Source organism: Amphiprion ocellaris, chromosome 3, assembly GCF_022539595.1.
Source record: "Amphiprion ocellaris isolate individual 3 ecotype Okinawa chromosome 3, ASM2253959v1, whole genome shotgun sequence".
Taxonomy (NCBI): Eukaryota; Metazoa; Chordata; class Actinopteri; family Pomacentridae; genus Amphiprion; species Amphiprion ocellaris.
This window is the reverse complement of record NC_072768.1, coordinates 39,589,462-39,606,428: the sequence shown is the minus strand read 5'-3', so window position 1 is coordinate 39,606,428 and position 16,967 is coordinate 39,589,462. Positions and strand designations below refer to the sequence as shown.

The following is a 16,967-nucleotide window of genomic DNA, read 5'->3' as shown; positions in this document are numbered from 1 at the left end:
AGAAGCTTCACTGTGAAAATATATTTTTTTTTCACGTTTTCAAACTTTAAACCAGGTCAATTATGACCTGCAGAATGACACGAGGGTTAAAGCCCCCTTTAGTGCCCCATTTAATGCCCCTTGAACACATCCAGGACCAGCAGAACTTGGCTACAGGAGCTCAGTAGAAGGACCAGCTCCATCCCCAGACATGAGCCCCATAGAAGATGTGTGGTGGATCATCAAAAGGTCTGTTTCAAAGTGTAAACCAAAGAATTTAGAAGAATTAAAAGCAGTAATTCAAGAAGAATGGGACCAGATGGTCCCTCAGCAGAGTGAAAGGCTGGTGGAGAACATCCATCCAGGATTAGAGCTCTACTACTAAATATTAATCTGATGATGTGATGGTTTATTTATGTTCACTTTTGAGCACATTCTCTGTTATTTGTTGACTTTGATACCGAAAATGTTGAGAACTGACATATTGAAACTGTCAAGAATTTAGTTTTGTTAGTTTTTCTAGTAAACAATAAACAAAAAAGTATCATTAGTATTTGTTTGTGTCTGTCTAATGCAGCCGCACCTTTAGAAACACAAAAAAGACTTTTCCACAAATATTTCATGATCGTATTTCAGATTGTGTAAAATTTTAAGGGTGTCCAAAAACTTTTTCCCACCACTGTTTGTCATCTCTAAAATATGGAGAAAAACACAAAACTCTGACAGAACCAGGCTCAGGGAAGGTGGACGTCTGCCTCGACCGGTTGGGGTGAGGGTGGGGATGAGGGGGAAGCCAGAAAGAAGCTATAAAATGGCTTCTGTCAGGGGTTTAATGTTGTTTTAATGCGATTGAACAATTCAGTTACAAGTTACACATGAAAGCAACCATTTTTTTTAACTTTCTGGGCTGTTGTCACTTTTTATTTCCACGTACGTAGCGTCCAGTCAGCAGAACCTGGAGGAACCGTCCTCAAGTGACGATGATGAGGATGAAATGCAGACGTCCAATCAGAAGGTTTGTTCAGACAGTTTCTGAATGTCGAATGCAGCGTTTTTAAAATGTTTTCTGAATCGTTCTGTCCTCGTTGTTCCAGCTGTGTCCAGAGAAGCTGAGGAAGAAGCAGGAGAAGACGGTGGTCCAGCAGGCCAAACGAGAGCAGCTGAAGAGGCTCCACAGAGCTCAGGTTCTCATTTCCTTCACATTCACACACTTCCTAATAGAAATGTTTCAGTCTGACATGAACACTGCTCATATCCGTCTGACTGAAGAGCTTTTTGCTGCCATATTTTACATTTTGAACGCTGAGCTGATGCTTTTAAAGTCTAAAAGTTTGCTGCTTCCTCAGACTGAAAGATGTTCAGTGTTTGGAGAAATAGAATCCATCAGACTGACGACACTGAAAACATGCACTGGAAAAAAATGCTCCACTCAAAACAAGAAAAAAAGTTATTTCAAGGAACTTTCACCTTGAAGTAAGTGAAAAAATCTGCCAGTAGAATAAGTGAAAAATGGCTTGGTCAGATTTCTTGAAATAAGATATGATATTTAGAATACTGAGATCTTAAAATTAGCTGGGAAAACTTATTTTAAGCTATATTTTACCAGGATTGTCAAGCTTAGGTGTCTTAAAATAAGCCAGACATGCTAAAAAAAGCATTTTTTCACTCAGAAATAGATTTTTGCTTTCATATAACCTCCTAGTTTGAGATGTATTAACCCTCCTGCTGTCTTCATTTACAGGCACCAAAAAATATTGTTTCCTTGCCTGAAAAAAATCCAAAAATTCAGCAAAAAAATCCCCCAAATTTCTGAAAATTTGCAAAACCTTCAGGAAGAAAATTACAATAATTCCTTAGAAGTTTCCCTTAAAAGTTTTATTTTTTAAAAAAATCTCCAAATTTTGCAAGAAAATTCTTGACTAAATGACTAAAAATCTTCCAAAAAAATTCCATTCACATAAAAATCAACCAAAATCCAGCGGATTTCACTAGATTTTGGTTGATTTTTATGTGAATGTTCTTAAGAAAATATTAGAAGTTTTACTGATATATATGGAATCACTTTAGATATTTTTAGGATTTTTTGGAAGATTTTTACTCATTTTTGAAAATATTTACAAGAATTTTCTTGCCAAATTTGGGGATTTTTTTTCAAATAAAACTTTTAAGGGAAACTTTGAAGGAATTATTGTAATTTTCTTCCTGAAGGTTTTGCAAATTTTCAGAAATTTGGGGATTTTTTTGCTGAATTTTTGGATTTTTTTCAGACAAGGAAACAATGTTTTTTGGTGCCCGTAAATGAAGACAACAGGAGGGTTAATACATCTCAAATTAGGAGGTTATATGAAAGAAAAAATCTATTTTTGAGTGAAAAACTGCTATTTTTTTTTAGCATATGTGGCTTAATTTAAGACACCTAAGCTTGACAATCCTGGTAAAATATAGCTTCAAATAAGTTTTCCCAGCTAATTTAGAAATCTCAAGATTGTAAATATCATATCCTATTTCAAGAAATCTTACCAAGTCATTTTTCACTTGTTCTATTGGTAGATTTTTTTCATTTACTTCAAGGTAAAAGTTCCTTGAGATAAGTTTTTTTTTTTCTCGTTTTGAGAGGAGCATTTTTTCCACTGCATGTTTGCTAGTAGCAGCAAACTTCTCGTCATTGTCAGTGTTTCTTTTATTTTATACTATATTTTTTTTCATCAAACTAAAGTCTTTTTAACCACAAACCTGCTGAAACATTTTGCTTTTCTGTTCAGCTCTTAGCAAGAAAGTGGAAGAGCACATTTCAAGGTTGGAGATTTGTTTATTCGTCATTCTTCTCATGAAAAGCTGTTTTCTGTCAGCGCAGCATAAAAGAAGAAAAGACAGAAATATACACAAATAATAGAAAACAAGAACGCACAAATAAGTTGGTTAACACGGAGACCTTCTGCAGAAAGTAGCTGAAGGTGAAGCTGTTAAATAAATATATGATTGTAGCCTTTAGTTGTACTATAATCTGCTCCTACACAGAGTTTCTATGGATGTTTGCCCCTGAGATTCCTTCAATAACCCCGTTTATAATGATGGTAAATGAAATATTACATTCACTGCTCACAGCATTAAAGAATTACATTTCCTTCTATTTCCGTCGCTGACCCTCTGAATAATTCTGGTCTCCACTTTCTACTTTCTGCCATAAAGTGTTCACTAAATTACCCGGAACAACAAGGACACGCTTCACAGATGGAAACTCACCACAATCAGTCTGGATTCGTCGGCAGAGGCAGGAAATTCAAAGCTTGTGTTTGATTCCAGGTGATCCAGAGGCAGCTGGAAGAAGTCGGCGAGAAGCAGAAGGACGTGGAGGAGCGAGGAGTGACCATAGAAAAGATCCTGAGAGGAGAAGCTGGTACTTAAAGATTGACAAAGACCTCGGCGAGACGTGGCAGAGCGGCCGTCTGAACCGTAACACCTCCGCTCAATGGCATTCCTCAGTGAAAGCCTCGTTCGTTCTGCCTCTCATCGGGTTTAATTGCACCTCACACCACTTAGAGGAGAGCTTTGCCTTGTGACGGCGCTCTGGTTAAAAGCCTCTACATGCAGTTAATGGCTGCACTCACAATAGATGCCGAGGCCTCATTGTTGCTTTGTGTTTTTACGACCGATCGTTGTTTGTGTCGGACTCAAAGCAGACAACACAACCTCCATGTGTGGAGTCTGATTCCACATCCACAGAGGCTTTTACATAATTCCTTTAAAACTCTGAAATATTTCTTCTTTCTTCTCCGTGTTGAATTCAGAACTCCGCCAAGACGTTATGTGACCATCGGCGTCTGTCTGTCTGTCTGTCAGCAACGTTACTCAAAGACGGACTAACGGATTTGGATGAAATTTTCAGGGAAGGTCAGAAATGACACCAGGACTAATGATCCATGTCCACAGGATCCGTCAGTTTCACGCATCCCGTTCTGCATGCTGGTTCTGTTGTGGCACGTTTCCAGCTGAGATCTGATGCGTCTACCCAGAGCTCATTTGCATAAAGTAGGCTCAACTTCTACGGGTCACTAGTGGGCCACTAGATCACATGACAGCACTAGAGCTTCAGTCAAGTGTTTCTGAAAGCATTTGATGTGAGAAATAAGCTGTGCCTCGTTTTAGTTCGATGGCTAGTTTAGACGTTTGACGAACTTTCGTCAAGCGTCTCAACTAGTCATCGTTGAACTACAACCAGGACAGATTCAGCAGATTATTTCTCACCTCAAATGTTTTCAGAAATACTTGACTGAAGGTCTGAAGGGCTGTCATGTGACCTCCTAGTAGCCCACTAGTGGCCGCCCACCAAGCGGGCGATTTTCAGATGCAGCACGTTTCGATGTGAGAAAACGGATCCTGTGAACACTAGGGATGGTCCGAATAGTAATTTCTGGGCTGCGGATATTCAGGCGCGATTAATGATGAATATCTGAATATTCGGCATAGCGGCGTTGGCGGCGTTGGTGGGGTTGGGTGAAGCACATTTTCCACAACTTTGATCTTGCTTCTCAGGGTGTTCCTCATCGGAGTCCGACAGCATTAGCATTAGCATGGATATCTCCGTCTTCGGCTGTTATCTTCTGTTTAATAACACGGGTGAAGTGGAGCATGACGTCAGAGTTGGTAGGTCCGCGTGATGCAGAGGTGGGTGGTACCTGAGTATTCAGATCTCATAATATTGGGATACCACCACAATGACCGAATATTGGGATATTCAGGTCCAGCCCTAGTGAACACGTACCACAAGTGATTAGATTCTGGCAGTGATGCGGCTTACAGACTGGATCCACAGATTGGTTAAAGCTTTCTGTATCATTGCCAGATAGCGGCACGGCGTCACGGTAACCATGACAACAAGTGAACACTACGTCAGCTGCCTGCTGACGATCACGTGATTGTGATCCTACTACAAATCCACTGCTGAGGACTTATCAGGACTTATCCATCAGAAATGATACAAGGAACAATTGATTAAATTGTGGGGGTGTTTCTGAGTCCCATCAATTCCCGCCGCGTTAAGTCACTGCATAAGTCCTCGACTTACATTGGAGTCCCGTTGCTATGGTGCGACCTAAGTCGTTTTTCGCCGTAAGTCGGAACTCAGGCAAAAATGTAAACAAAGCCATTGCGTGCATCATGATAACAAGGATTTATAAATCGGGATTAATAAAGTATCTGTCTATCTATCGATCTATCTATCTATATATAGTCTATCTATCTATCTATAGTCTATCTATCTATCTACCTGTCTATCTATCTATCTATCTATCTATCTATCTATCTATCTAAGGTCTATCTATCTATCTATCTATCTAAAGTCTATCTATCTATCTATCTATCTATCTATCTAAGGTCTATCTATCTATCTATCTATCTATCTATCTATCTATCTATCTAAGGTCTATCTATCTATCTATCTATCTATCTATCTATCTATCTATCTATCTATCTATCTATCTATCTATCTATCTATCTATCTATCTATCTATCTATCTATCTATCTATAATCTATCTATCTATCTGTCTATCTATAATCTATCTATCTATCTGTCTTTTTCCTTGAAGACTGCCATCAGAAGAGTCTGACTTATGCTGGGAGCCATAATAAAGGAGCCATAATAAAGGGCATACAGTTATTGAATGTAGCACAATCCAAGGTGGCGTAAACCAGAGAACAGAAACAAAGCCGTCTTTTCACGGCACGTATTCATCCGCTCCACTCGCCAGCTAGTTCCATATAAACAGTTCCAATGTAACGTCGAAACGCCGTACGTTGTAAACCGAAGACCTCCTGTATTTAGGTCACATGATTTGGTATCCGTACATAACGTACACATGCATAACACACACCTGTGCTCAGTGAAGCTCATTTAGTTTGTGGGTTCATCTATATTAAATGGACACTTTCTATGGTGCTGTGATTTCTGACATGAATTTTTTCAAGATTTCAGCTGTTGGAAATGAAACGACTTAGCAGCCTTGGAGGAGTACTGCACTCTCTGAGTGCTTTTCAATAATAGATATAAAACTCAGAGATATTTCTTCCCTTTTCTCCCTGGTGTTGTACATTTCAAGCCTGCTAGATTCATTTATTTCTTTCCAGTACAGCAGGTCCTCGGTTTACGACGTCCTCCACCTACGTCGTCAGAAATTTATTAAGAAAGTCTGGTTCCATCATTCCGTCTTAAACCATTTATGACGTTAAAACAAATTTCATGTGGGAACTAGTTGCTGAGCAGAGTGGATGAATACGTCGTCAAGCAGCGCTGGAAGACGGCTCTGTTTACATTCTTTGGTTGTTCGCCACAAAGATTGTGCTACATTCGCTTTCTTTGTTTGTGTTGTGTTTTTGGAAATTTTTTGCCCTTCATTATGACTCCCAGGCATTAGTCAGACTCTTGTGATGCTTCGAAGAAAAGGAAAGCCGTCTCCATGGAGATGAAATTAGATATAATAAAAGGCTCAGAACAGGACGAAATGCTGACGAAGCTTCGACTTACAGCAAAAATCGCGTTACGTCGCACCGTAGGAACAGAATTCCAATGTGAGTCGAGATCCCCCAAATATTTCTTCTTTCTTCTCCGTACTGTTGTATATTTCAATCCTGCTGGATTCATTTATTTCTCTTTCCAGTATCTACCAAACCTCGTTTGTTCCTTCTTTCCTTCCAGAAGCAGCTCAGACGGACGGCGATGAGGCCCAGCTCTACCAGTCCTGGTTTAAACTGGTCCTGGAGAAGAACAGGCTGGCTCGATATGAGTCCGAACTCATGATCTTGTAAGATGAACAGCCAGCTCCATAGCTAGACTCTTCTCCTCTGTGGTTCCTGATGGTGGAACGAGTTACCAAACTACAGAGTCCATCTCAGTCTTTAACCCTCGTGTCGTCCTGCGGGTCAAAATTAACCCGTTTTAAAGTTTGAAAATGTGGGAAAAAATTAATTTTCACAGTGAAACTTCTGATGTCCACAATTTCAACATTTTTTTGGAAATTTTTGAACATTTTTTGGTGGAAAAAAAGAAATGTTAAAAATGTTTCTTAAGAACATATTTGAAGTTGTAGTGATATATATGGAATCACTAGATATTTTTAGGATTTTTTTGGAAGATTTTTACTCATTTTTTGAAAATATTTACAAGAATTTTCTTGCCAAATTTGGGAGATTTTTTTCAAATAAAACTTTTAAGGGAAACTTTTAAGGAATTATTGGAATTTTCTTCCTGAAGGTTTAGCAAATTTTCAGAAATTTAGGGGAATTTTGTGCTGAATTTTTGTATTTTTTTCAGACAAGGAAACAATATTTTTTGGTGCCGTTTATGAGGACAACAGGAGGGTTAAGAAAAGACTAAAATCAGCTCTTCACTGAACACTTTTACACTTGATGGACTGCAATAAATAAATAGAAAATCCTACTATGTCTGTATTTCCTGTAGACTCCACGGTCCTGTTATCACACTAGAACTTGTTTTATTTTTCTTTTCCAGGTTGTTTTCTCCTGATTAGATCCTTGTTTGTGTCGTTTCTACTCTCAGATGTACGTCTCTTTGGATAAAAGCGTCTGATAAATGAAACTGTAGATTAAAAAGAAAGAAATCTTGCTGATATGTTTTGTAATATTCATATCCAGTGCTCAGGAACTGGAACTGGAGGACACTCAGAGTCGACTGCAGCGAGACCTGCGACGGAGGATGGCCGAGGAGGGTAAGGACTGAAAAACAAGCTTCAGGTTGAGTTTTTTAGTATATTTATGCAAAATATTTCTGGTTAGTGACTGTTTGACACATTAAAGTGTGGTTTTATTTGTTTTATGATTCATAAATGCAGCAGTTGAGATGAAAACGTCGATATTTTGACATCACATAAAAGAGTTTTCATAGAAGGTGGTGGTGAATCTGAAACGGTTGTCTTTTTGCTGATTACTTTGCATATCACAGCTTTACGTTTTGTTTTGTTTTTTTATGTGTTTGTGCAGCCTGTAAACCTGAACTTTCATGTCTGGCTCAGTTTTGTGTACAAGGACTAAAAGGGTTGATCCAAAGTTACAAGAATGCTCCAACAAAAATCAAAAACTGACTTCAGTTCTGCTGCCATTGACGTCTTGGTGCATTGATACTCTGCTCCCGGTGCTCCTGCAGCACTCAGCGCTCCCTAGAAGTCCAGTTCTGTTCACATGATGCCACTTTTCACTTGAATTTCATTTTAAGGATAAAGAACAACTTGCAGGGAACTAAATCCAGACAGTAGAACCGTTAGGGTGGATGATCGTGTTGTTGTGGCTAAAATACTCGTGTATAATCGTCATGCTATGACCAGACAGCTAGCACTCTGGAGCACCAACGTACCATCGCACAGCATTCTTTAAGCTAAGAATTTTAAACATTAAGCATTTTAAGCTAGCAATTTCAACTGTTAACCACTTTCAGCTAACAACCAAATGTTAGCTATAATTTCAGCTAACAGCCAAATGTTAGCTATACTTTTAGCTAACAACTTCAACTGTTAGCCATTCTTTAACCTAATAATTCAAAACATTAAGCATTTTAAGCTAACAATTTCAACTGTTAGCCACTTTCAGCTAACAACCAACTCTTAGCTATGCTTTTATCTGACAATTTCAACTGCTAACTATACTTTTAGCAACAATTTTAGCTGTTAGCCATACTATTATCTGACAATTTCAGCTGCAAGCTATACTTTTGGCAAAAAAATTCTGTTTATCTGTATGTAGCAAACAAAGTCTTTCCTTTATTTTTATGCTACTTTAAGTGTTCAACTGTTAGCCATACTTTTAGCTAACAATTTCTACTGTTACCATTTCTTTTAGCTGATAGTTTCTACTGTTGGGGATACTTTTAGCTAAAAAAAAATCACGAGTTATCCATACTTTCAGCTGACAGTTGCAACTTTTAGCTAATAATTTCAAGTTTAGCTATAATTTTAAGTAACAACCGTTTGCTATACTTTCAGTGAACAACCAAATGTTAGCCATACTTTTAGCTAACAATTTATACTATTACCGTTTCTTTTACCTGATAGTTTCTACTGTTGGTGATACTTTTAGTTAAAAAAATTCTAATTAGTCATACTTTTAGCTGACAGTTTCAACTTTTCGCTAAACTTTCAGCTAACAACAAACTGTTAACTATACTTTTAGCTAACAACTTCAACTGTTAGTCAATCTTTAAGGTATGAATTTAAAAGGAGAAGACGGGCATCTTTAACTAACTGCGAGAGAACCACTGCTAACTAAATCTGCAAATCAGCATTCATTCCAACCAGAAAGTCACGGTGCTCGTGGTGCTCTAATATTTCTTTCCAATCTGCATCTTCTTGCCCTTTTTCGTGTCATTTCAGATACGAAGAAAAGCGCCTCGGAGCTGCAGGAGGAGCAGGAGATCCTGTCGGAGATCATGAGGACGGTGGAGAAGCGAGACATGCTGGTGTCCGTCCTGGAGGAGCAGAGGCTGAAGGAGAAGGCCGAGGACAAAGACCTGGAGAGCCTGGTGCTGTCCCGGGGCTACGAGTTCCACTGGGCCCCTCTGGACGACAGCTGGGGGCCTGACAAGCTGGACTGAGGACGGGTGGATTTATACCAGAGTCAGCTACAGCTCCAGAAGATGTGGAGTCTTTGATTCACCATGAAGAAGACGGACGGACGGACAGCAGGGCTTCATGTAGCCGGAGCTAACGACTTCCTCAGAGCCATGAAGTTAATAACATCTCTGTCATTAAAGGTTATCTGACCTCTGCAGTCTCATGTGAAGAAACTGGACAAGCTGAACCACCACTAATAATCTGATATTTTTGCACACTTCCTAAACCAAACCGACCAGAAGCTGAAGAGACGCAGGTCGGCTAACATTCTAACACTGTAAAGCTTCACTGGAGAACACGCGTGTTTTTGCACTGGTTTGAACTTGTGGTCTGAACCCAGAAATGCGCTTCATGTAAATCACCGTTTGTCACGTTGTGGGTTCAGCTATGACTCTAAAGTCTTCAGCGTCTTTTATGAGCTGGAACACACAAATAAAATTCAACTTTATTTACACCCAGACACGAACGAACACAGCAGAAATCTGTCCTCACACCAGTCTGTGTCCAGAGATACCTGAAAGTTCAGATGTTCCTGCTCTTTCTAATTCAGTGTCTTTAGTCCGACTACTGCCAGTTAAACTGTGTTTCGATGGTTTAATCCTCTGTTCAGGGCTGAGAGTCCAAATGCTGGTTCACCTCCTTCATGAGAAGATTAATAATGTGTTTACAAGAGTTTTATTCCCAGGTTGAGTCACCAAACGACTCTGTTCCCTTCCTGTTCCGTATGTTTATGGTGTGAATAAAATATTCTGATTAAGTTATAGTTTTCATGGTTTAAAAAGACTAAACTGTGTGTGTCATGTTTCTATGTTTTGGTTTTGTGCTGCTTCAAGACTTTTAAGTGGAAAAGAATCGTAATAAAAATGAATTTTAATTTTGGCATACTATTATAATGGCTGCATTGTTTTCTGTTTAAATGTTGGCAGTTGTGTTAGCATTAGCCTTTATGCTAATGAACATAATAGTAGCTGTTATGTCAGTCAGGCTACATCTTACATCTCACATTTTATTCAGTTTAACTCAGTGTTCGAGGTCAGTTTGGTCAGAGCGACAATTAATTTTAACTATATATTTGACAATCCATTCTTTCAAGTTTTAACAGTTTTCAGTAAAAAAAAAGTATATATACAGTGCTAATTCACAGTATTCTCAGAGCAGCTAACAACTTATTACTTACCCTTACGTTTAGCAAGCTATTTTAGCTGTTTGTTCACCTGTAGCTAACAGTTTAAACCACACTGTTAGCTTACAAGTTCAACTACCTGTCATATTTTTAGCAAAAACTTATTTCCAACTGTAAATAGCTATTACAAGTGCGTGCCTTATGTTTAGCTATTACCTCTGTTCATTGATACTGTTAGCTAGCAACTTTATATTAGCCACACTGTTAACTAAAAATTTCAGGTATTAAATGCTGCTAACTAGTAATTTCAATTGTTAACCATACTTTTAGTCAACAGTTTGAATTCTTTGCCAAATATTTAGCCAACAGTTTTAACATTTAGCTAACAATTTCAACCGTTAGCCATAGTTTCAACTGATAATTCCAAATGCTAGCCATACTATCAGTTGATAATTTCAGCTGTTAGCCATATCTTCAGCCAACAATGCTAAATGTTAGCCAGACAGTTAGCTGACAATAGATAACCACAGTTTTAGCTAAAATTGTCAATTGTTACTCGTACTTTTAGCTAACAGTTTCAACTGTTAGCTAAACTATTATCTGCCAAATTCAACTATCTATACCTTTAACTAACAAATTCAACTGTTAGCTATACTTTAAGCTAACAACCAACTGCTAGCCACTCTTTAAGCTAAAATTTTAAAACATTAAGCATTTTAAGCTAGCAATTTCAACTATTAGCCATACTTTTTAGCCAACAAATCCAACTGTTAGCCACTTTCAGCTAGCAACCAACCTTTAGCTCTACTTTTAGCTAATAACTTAGAATGTTAGCCATTCCCCAAGCTAAAAATTTAAACTGTTAACCATTTTAAGCTAGCAACTATTTCAACTATTAGCCAGACTTTTTTGCCAACAAATTAAACCGTTAGCCATAAAATTAGCAAACAATTTCACCTGTTAGCCATAGTTCTAGCTAACAAAGTCAACTGTTAGCTGTACTTTTAGCTAATAGTGTTAATTAGTTTGTAGCAGATAAAACGTTTCTTATACAGCTTTAAGTTTTGTCTTTTGAATGGAAAATAATCTTGAAGAAAAATTATATAATTTTTGAATAGTATTATAACTGCATCTTGTCTGTTTAAATATTATGAGTCGACATTAGCATGAGCTAATTAGCAGGGGTTTATTTTAGCTACACAGCATAACCGAGTGCTATAAGAGACCAAAATTTAATTTTGACTGCTTTTTCGATTTTTTTTTTGTTTGCATTTTTTTTTTTTTTTAACAAAAAAAGCAGAAAAAGTACCAGGAGTGCAATAAAATATTAATTGTATTTATCTTTTACATTTGTTTTTATTTCTGCTTCTAAACACCATCCAGCAACAGCCCACTATGGAGCTCCCTCTGCCGCGCGGACAGCAGCCTGATCCCGGCCCTGCTCCACTGACCAGCCCGCTCCCGGTCCTCCTGCCCCGGTCTTCCTCTGCGGAGGAGGAGCCACAAACTCCGGCCAGCCTCTGGAGAAAATGCCTGGAATTCCGTTTCCGCTTTAGGGAGTGGACGCAGATTTTGGACTTTTTTTTGTAACTTTAATTTCCACGTCCACTCGGACAGTTCTCCGCTAACTGTCCCGGATTAAAACGACACTCCGACGATGGCTTCTTCGCCTCAGAAGTCCCCGTCCTCCCCCAAGTCCCCGACGCCTAAATCTCCGTCCTCCAGGAAGAAAGACGACTCTTTCCTGGGAAAACTTGGTGGAACTTTGGCGAGAAGGAAAAAGGCGAAAGAAGGTAAACAGCTCGCTAAAAACTACAACAACTAGCTAAAAACAATATAACTGCTACATAAAAACCACAACAGCTAGCTAAAAACAATATAACTGCTAGCTAAAATGTGTAACCGGCTGGAAATGGTTGGTTTGGTTTTACTGCACTGTTTTTAAAATGTAGCTCAGTTTTAAGCATAATTTTACACTTTGACCAGTATTTCTGCTCCGTAGGATGAACCTTAATAACTGTAAATACACAGATTTGTTACCATTAATGCGCACTAAAAGTTCACAGAGTTAGCTCACACTTTTAGCACTTTAACACCAAAGTTAGCAGAAAGTCCGTGGATGTGGACGTGTGGAGTCTTGAGCAGTTTTCATGGCCGCAGGCTGCGTCTGTCTCCTTGTAAGGAATTGAATCTACTGCAGTAATGAGGCAGGAATGAGGCGTGAATAAACACAGGCCCGGAGGAGGAGAACCAGGAGAATCAGGAGGCTGGACCTGGACCAGAACCAGCACCAGCACCAGCACCAGAACCCTCCCTGATCCACTGACTGGACCTCATTCATTTAGAAACCACATTTAGACAGTGGACATAGTGGGGAAATGACATTAAAATGAAGTTTCACCTAAATAATAGTAATAACTTTGTTTATATAGCACTTTTATAAAGGGACATTTATAGTATTGTGAGAGAGAAAGTAATTTTAGTTAACAATTTCGACTGTTAGCCATAATATTAGCTGACAATTTTAACTGTTAGTCATACTTTTAGTAAACAATTTGTACTGTTAGCTTTACTTTCAGCTGACAGTTTGTACTGTTAGTGATACTTTTAGCTAACAATTTCAAGAGTTATTCATACTTTTTGTTATCAGTTTCAACTGTTACCGAGACATTTAGCTAATAATTTAAACTTTTAGCTATACTTTTAGCTAACAACTTCAACTGTTAGCCATGCTGTCAGCTAATAATTTTAACTTTTAGCTATACTTTTAGCTAACAACTTCAACTGTTAGCCATGCTATCAGCTAATAATTTTAACTTTTAGCTATACTTTTGACACTTTCTACTATTAGCCACACCTTTAGCTAACAATTTCTACTGTTTACTTGTAGCTGGTAGTTTCTACTGCTAGCCATAATTTTAGCTAACAAATTCAATAGTTATCCATACTTTTAGCCAACAATTTCAACTGTTACGCAGACATTGGGCTAACAATTTCAACTTTGAGCGATAGTTTTAGCTAATAAGTTCAACTGTTAGCAATAATATCAACTAATAATTTCAACTGTTAGTTGCACTTTTAGCTAATAATTTAGCTAACAATTTCAAAGGTTGAGCCCCTTTAGACAACAGTTTCTACAGTTACCCATGCATTTAGCTAATGATTTCAACTACTAGCCTTACTTTTAGCAACAATTTTAACTGTTAGCCATACTTTTAACTGACAGTTTGTACTGTTAGTCATACTTTTAGCTAACAATATTAGCTGTTAGCAAACTTTTAGCTCACATTTTCAACTGTGAAGTATCCGATCTTACATTCGCCATTTTTCTTATTACCAGTATTGTTATTTTTCCGGTTAAATATAAGTTAAATAAATCAGTGAAACATTGAAACTGCCTGTAAGAAGGATCACCCAGGATTCTTTTAGTCACAACTCTGTTTTTTTACAATTTAATATGATTTAATAGCATGAATATTAATGATATTGCTTCAAAGATGGGGTCTTAAAACAGATTAAAGAGACAAAATAGAATTTATTAAGTGGAATAAAAGATAAAAAAATCTTTCTTAACCCTCGTGTCGTCCTGCGAGTAAAAATTGACCCGTTTTAAAGTTTGAAAATGTGGAAAAACAAAAACATTTTCACAGTGAAACTTCTGATGTCCACATTTTCACATTTTTGGGAAATCTTTGAACATTTTTTGGTGGAAGAAAAATGTTAAAAATGTTTTTTCAGAACATTCACAGAAAATCAATTATGTGAATATTCTTAAAGAAAATATTAGAAGTTTCACTGATATATATGGAATCACTTTAGATATTTTTAGAAATTTTTTTTTTGGAAGATTTTTACTAATTTTTTGAAACTATTTACAAGAATTTTCTTGCCAAGTTTGAGGGATTTTTTTTTTTCAAATAAAGCTTTTAAGGGAAACCTTTAAGGATTTATTGGAATTTTCTTCCTGAAGGTTTTAAAATTTTCGGAATTCTTTTTTCAGACAAGGAAACAATATTTTTTGGTGCCTGTAAATGAGGACAACAGGAGGGTGAAGACTCCGTATTTTTCTTACTAAAAAAACACTCTTTTGGGTTAGTTTAGAGTTGCTGAACTCGCTGTAATTGTTAAATCTTGCAGGTATTTCAATCGTCTCCCAAAGAGAAATGATCAGAATCCAGTTTAACTAGGTTTCTTATTTGTGGTTTGAAAGAACAATAGACAGTTTTGCTTCATTAAATGATCAGAAATAACAGAAAAATCCCACAGATTTCTGTCAGACTTCCTAGTGTGTCTCCAGAGGCCCATTCAGAGCAGAAATAACCCGGCAGAGGATCCAGAAACAGCTCTGGACCTCTGATTTAACCGTTCCTAAACCTCCCTCTGCTGGACTTTAACTAGCAGGAACATGCAGTAAATCAGAATCCTCCAGAAGCCTGTTTCCTGACGGCTGCTTTACTGCCCGGCTTCAGATGACATTCATCGCTGAAGGCCGGCTTTTATGGTGGGCTGAAAAAGGTCTCCTTCAGTTGGATGATTCTGTCACACAGCTGAGCCCCGTTTTATGTCGCCGTGGATGTAATCTCATTACCGCCTCCACCGCAGACACATCCAGGACGTCTGTTGTCTGTTCTGTGATCTGATGGAAACCGTGGATCGGTCGCTCCACCGCCGATCACTGAATAAATCTGAGTGGGTGTGACGTTTATGGCGGTCGCTGGGGTTTGAATGGAGGAGATGAGATGGAGGAGAAGGTCAGGAGGGCTTAGAGACGTTCTCCTCCATCCTCTGTAGAAGTGGTTCCACCAGAGAGGGGACGGTTCTGGTGCAGCCGGCCAGGAGAGGATGCTGGAGGTTAGGGGACGGAGGCTGACAGACATGGGCTGTGGAGCGCTCTGCCCTCCAGGTAGGACGCCGGTTTAACGTTGGCATTATTTAACCGACTGTACGGACATGTTTCCTCGTTTTATGACGGGGGGTGGGGGGGTGAGGACACTCAGGATGCCTCTATGATCGAGAGGAAATTCAACCTGCAGCCAGTGTGTCCACATAATCTGTTAAAAGAGACTTTTAAAGACAGGAAGTGATGCTAAAATAGCATCTTAGCATCCTGGTTTGGTGTCACAGCCGGTGTTTAAGTTAAACCAACTGCATATGAATCAACCTTAAAAGAGCACAAGGGAGGATAACAGTCAGCAGATTGACTGGTAGCCACTTTAAGCTAACAATTTTCCCTGTTAGCCATACTTTTAGCTAGACTTTTAGCTAACATTCCCAACTGTTAGCCATACTTTAAGGTAACATTCTCACCTGTTAGCCATACTTTTATCTGACAATTTCTGTTATTGAGCCCTTTTAGACGATTTCAACTGTTAGCCATACTTTTAGGTAACAATTGTAACAGTTATCCATACTTTTAGCTAACAATTTTACCTGTTAGCCGTACTGTTTGGGAACAATTTTACATTAGCCTTATTTTTGGTATCATTTTACCTGTTAGCCATACTTATAGCTAACAATTTTACTTATTAGCCGTGCTTTTAGCTAACAAATTTACCTGTTACCCATACTTTTAGTGAACAATTTTATCTGTTAGCCATACTTTTATCTGACAATTTCAATTATTGAACACTTTTAGACAATGATTTCTACTGTTAGCCATACTTTTAGCTAACAATTTATATTGCTATCTATACTATTGGCTATTAATTTCAATTTTTAGCAATAATGTTAGCTGACAATTTCAACTGGTAGCTATACTTTTAGCTAACAATTTTACCTGTTAGCCGTACCTTTGGGGAATAACTTCACTTGTTAGCCATACTTTTAGCTAACAATTTTACCTGTTGTAGCCTAAAAGCATGTAGCCATGTTTTTAGCTAACAATTTAACTTATTAGCCATACTTTTAGCTAACAATTTTACCTGTTAGCCATACTTTTGGCTAACAATTTTAACTTTTAACCATACTGTTAGCTAACAATTTCAACTAATAGCTATACTGTTAGAAAACAACTTTGTGTTAGCCATAATTTTAGCTAACAGTCTCAACCTTTATCCCTACTTTTGATAGCAATTTTACCCGTTAGCCATACTTTTAGCGAACAGTTTTACCTGTTAGACAGACACTTAGCTATCAATTTCAGCTAATAGCTACACTTTTAGCTGACAACTTCAACTGTTAGCTAAACTATCAGCTAATAATTTCAACGGTTAGCTATACTTTTAGCTAACATTCTCACCTGTTCGCCATA

At 38.0% G+C, this 16,967-nt stretch overlaps 2 protein-coding genes across 6 annotated transcripts in view; both read left to right on the top strand.

Annotated features, from left to right (window-relative positions):
- Positions 1–10,481, top strand: part of mical2b (microtubule associated monooxygenase, calponin and LIM domain containing 2b) — a 99,485-nt gene extending 89,004 nt beyond the window's left edge. For 4 of the 5 annotated variants that reach the window (XM_055009352.1, XM_055009350.1, XM_055009348.1 and 1 more), the window contains 6 exons: positions 918–994; positions 1,074–1,163; positions 3,283–3,376; positions 6,672–6,777; positions 7,628–7,701; positions 9,355–10,481. In XM_055009352.1, the coding sequence (XP_054865327.1) occupies positions 918–994; positions 1,074–1,163; positions 3,283–3,376; positions 6,672–6,777; positions 7,628–7,701; positions 9,355–9,575 (662 nt within the window). In that variant the 3' untranslated portion in view covers positions 9,576–10,481. Of the gene's footprint in view, positions 1–917; positions 995–1,073; positions 1,164–3,282; positions 3,377–6,671; positions 6,778–7,484; positions 7,535–7,627; positions 7,702–9,354 lie in introns of those variants that run through there. The other variant, XM_055009351.1, reaches the window with a different exon arrangement.
- A 1,759-nt stretch (positions 10,482–12,240) lies between these two features.
- The window catches only part of parvaa (parvin, alpha a), a 30,429-nt gene continuing 25,702 nt past the window's right edge, over positions 12,241–16,967 (top strand). Inside the window, exon 1 of the mRNA XM_023274504.3 lies at positions 12,241–12,510. Within this exon, the coding sequence (XP_023130272.1) occupies positions 12,375–12,510 (136 nt within the window). The 5' untranslated portion in view covers positions 12,241–12,374. The remainder of the gene's footprint in view (positions 12,511–16,967) is intronic.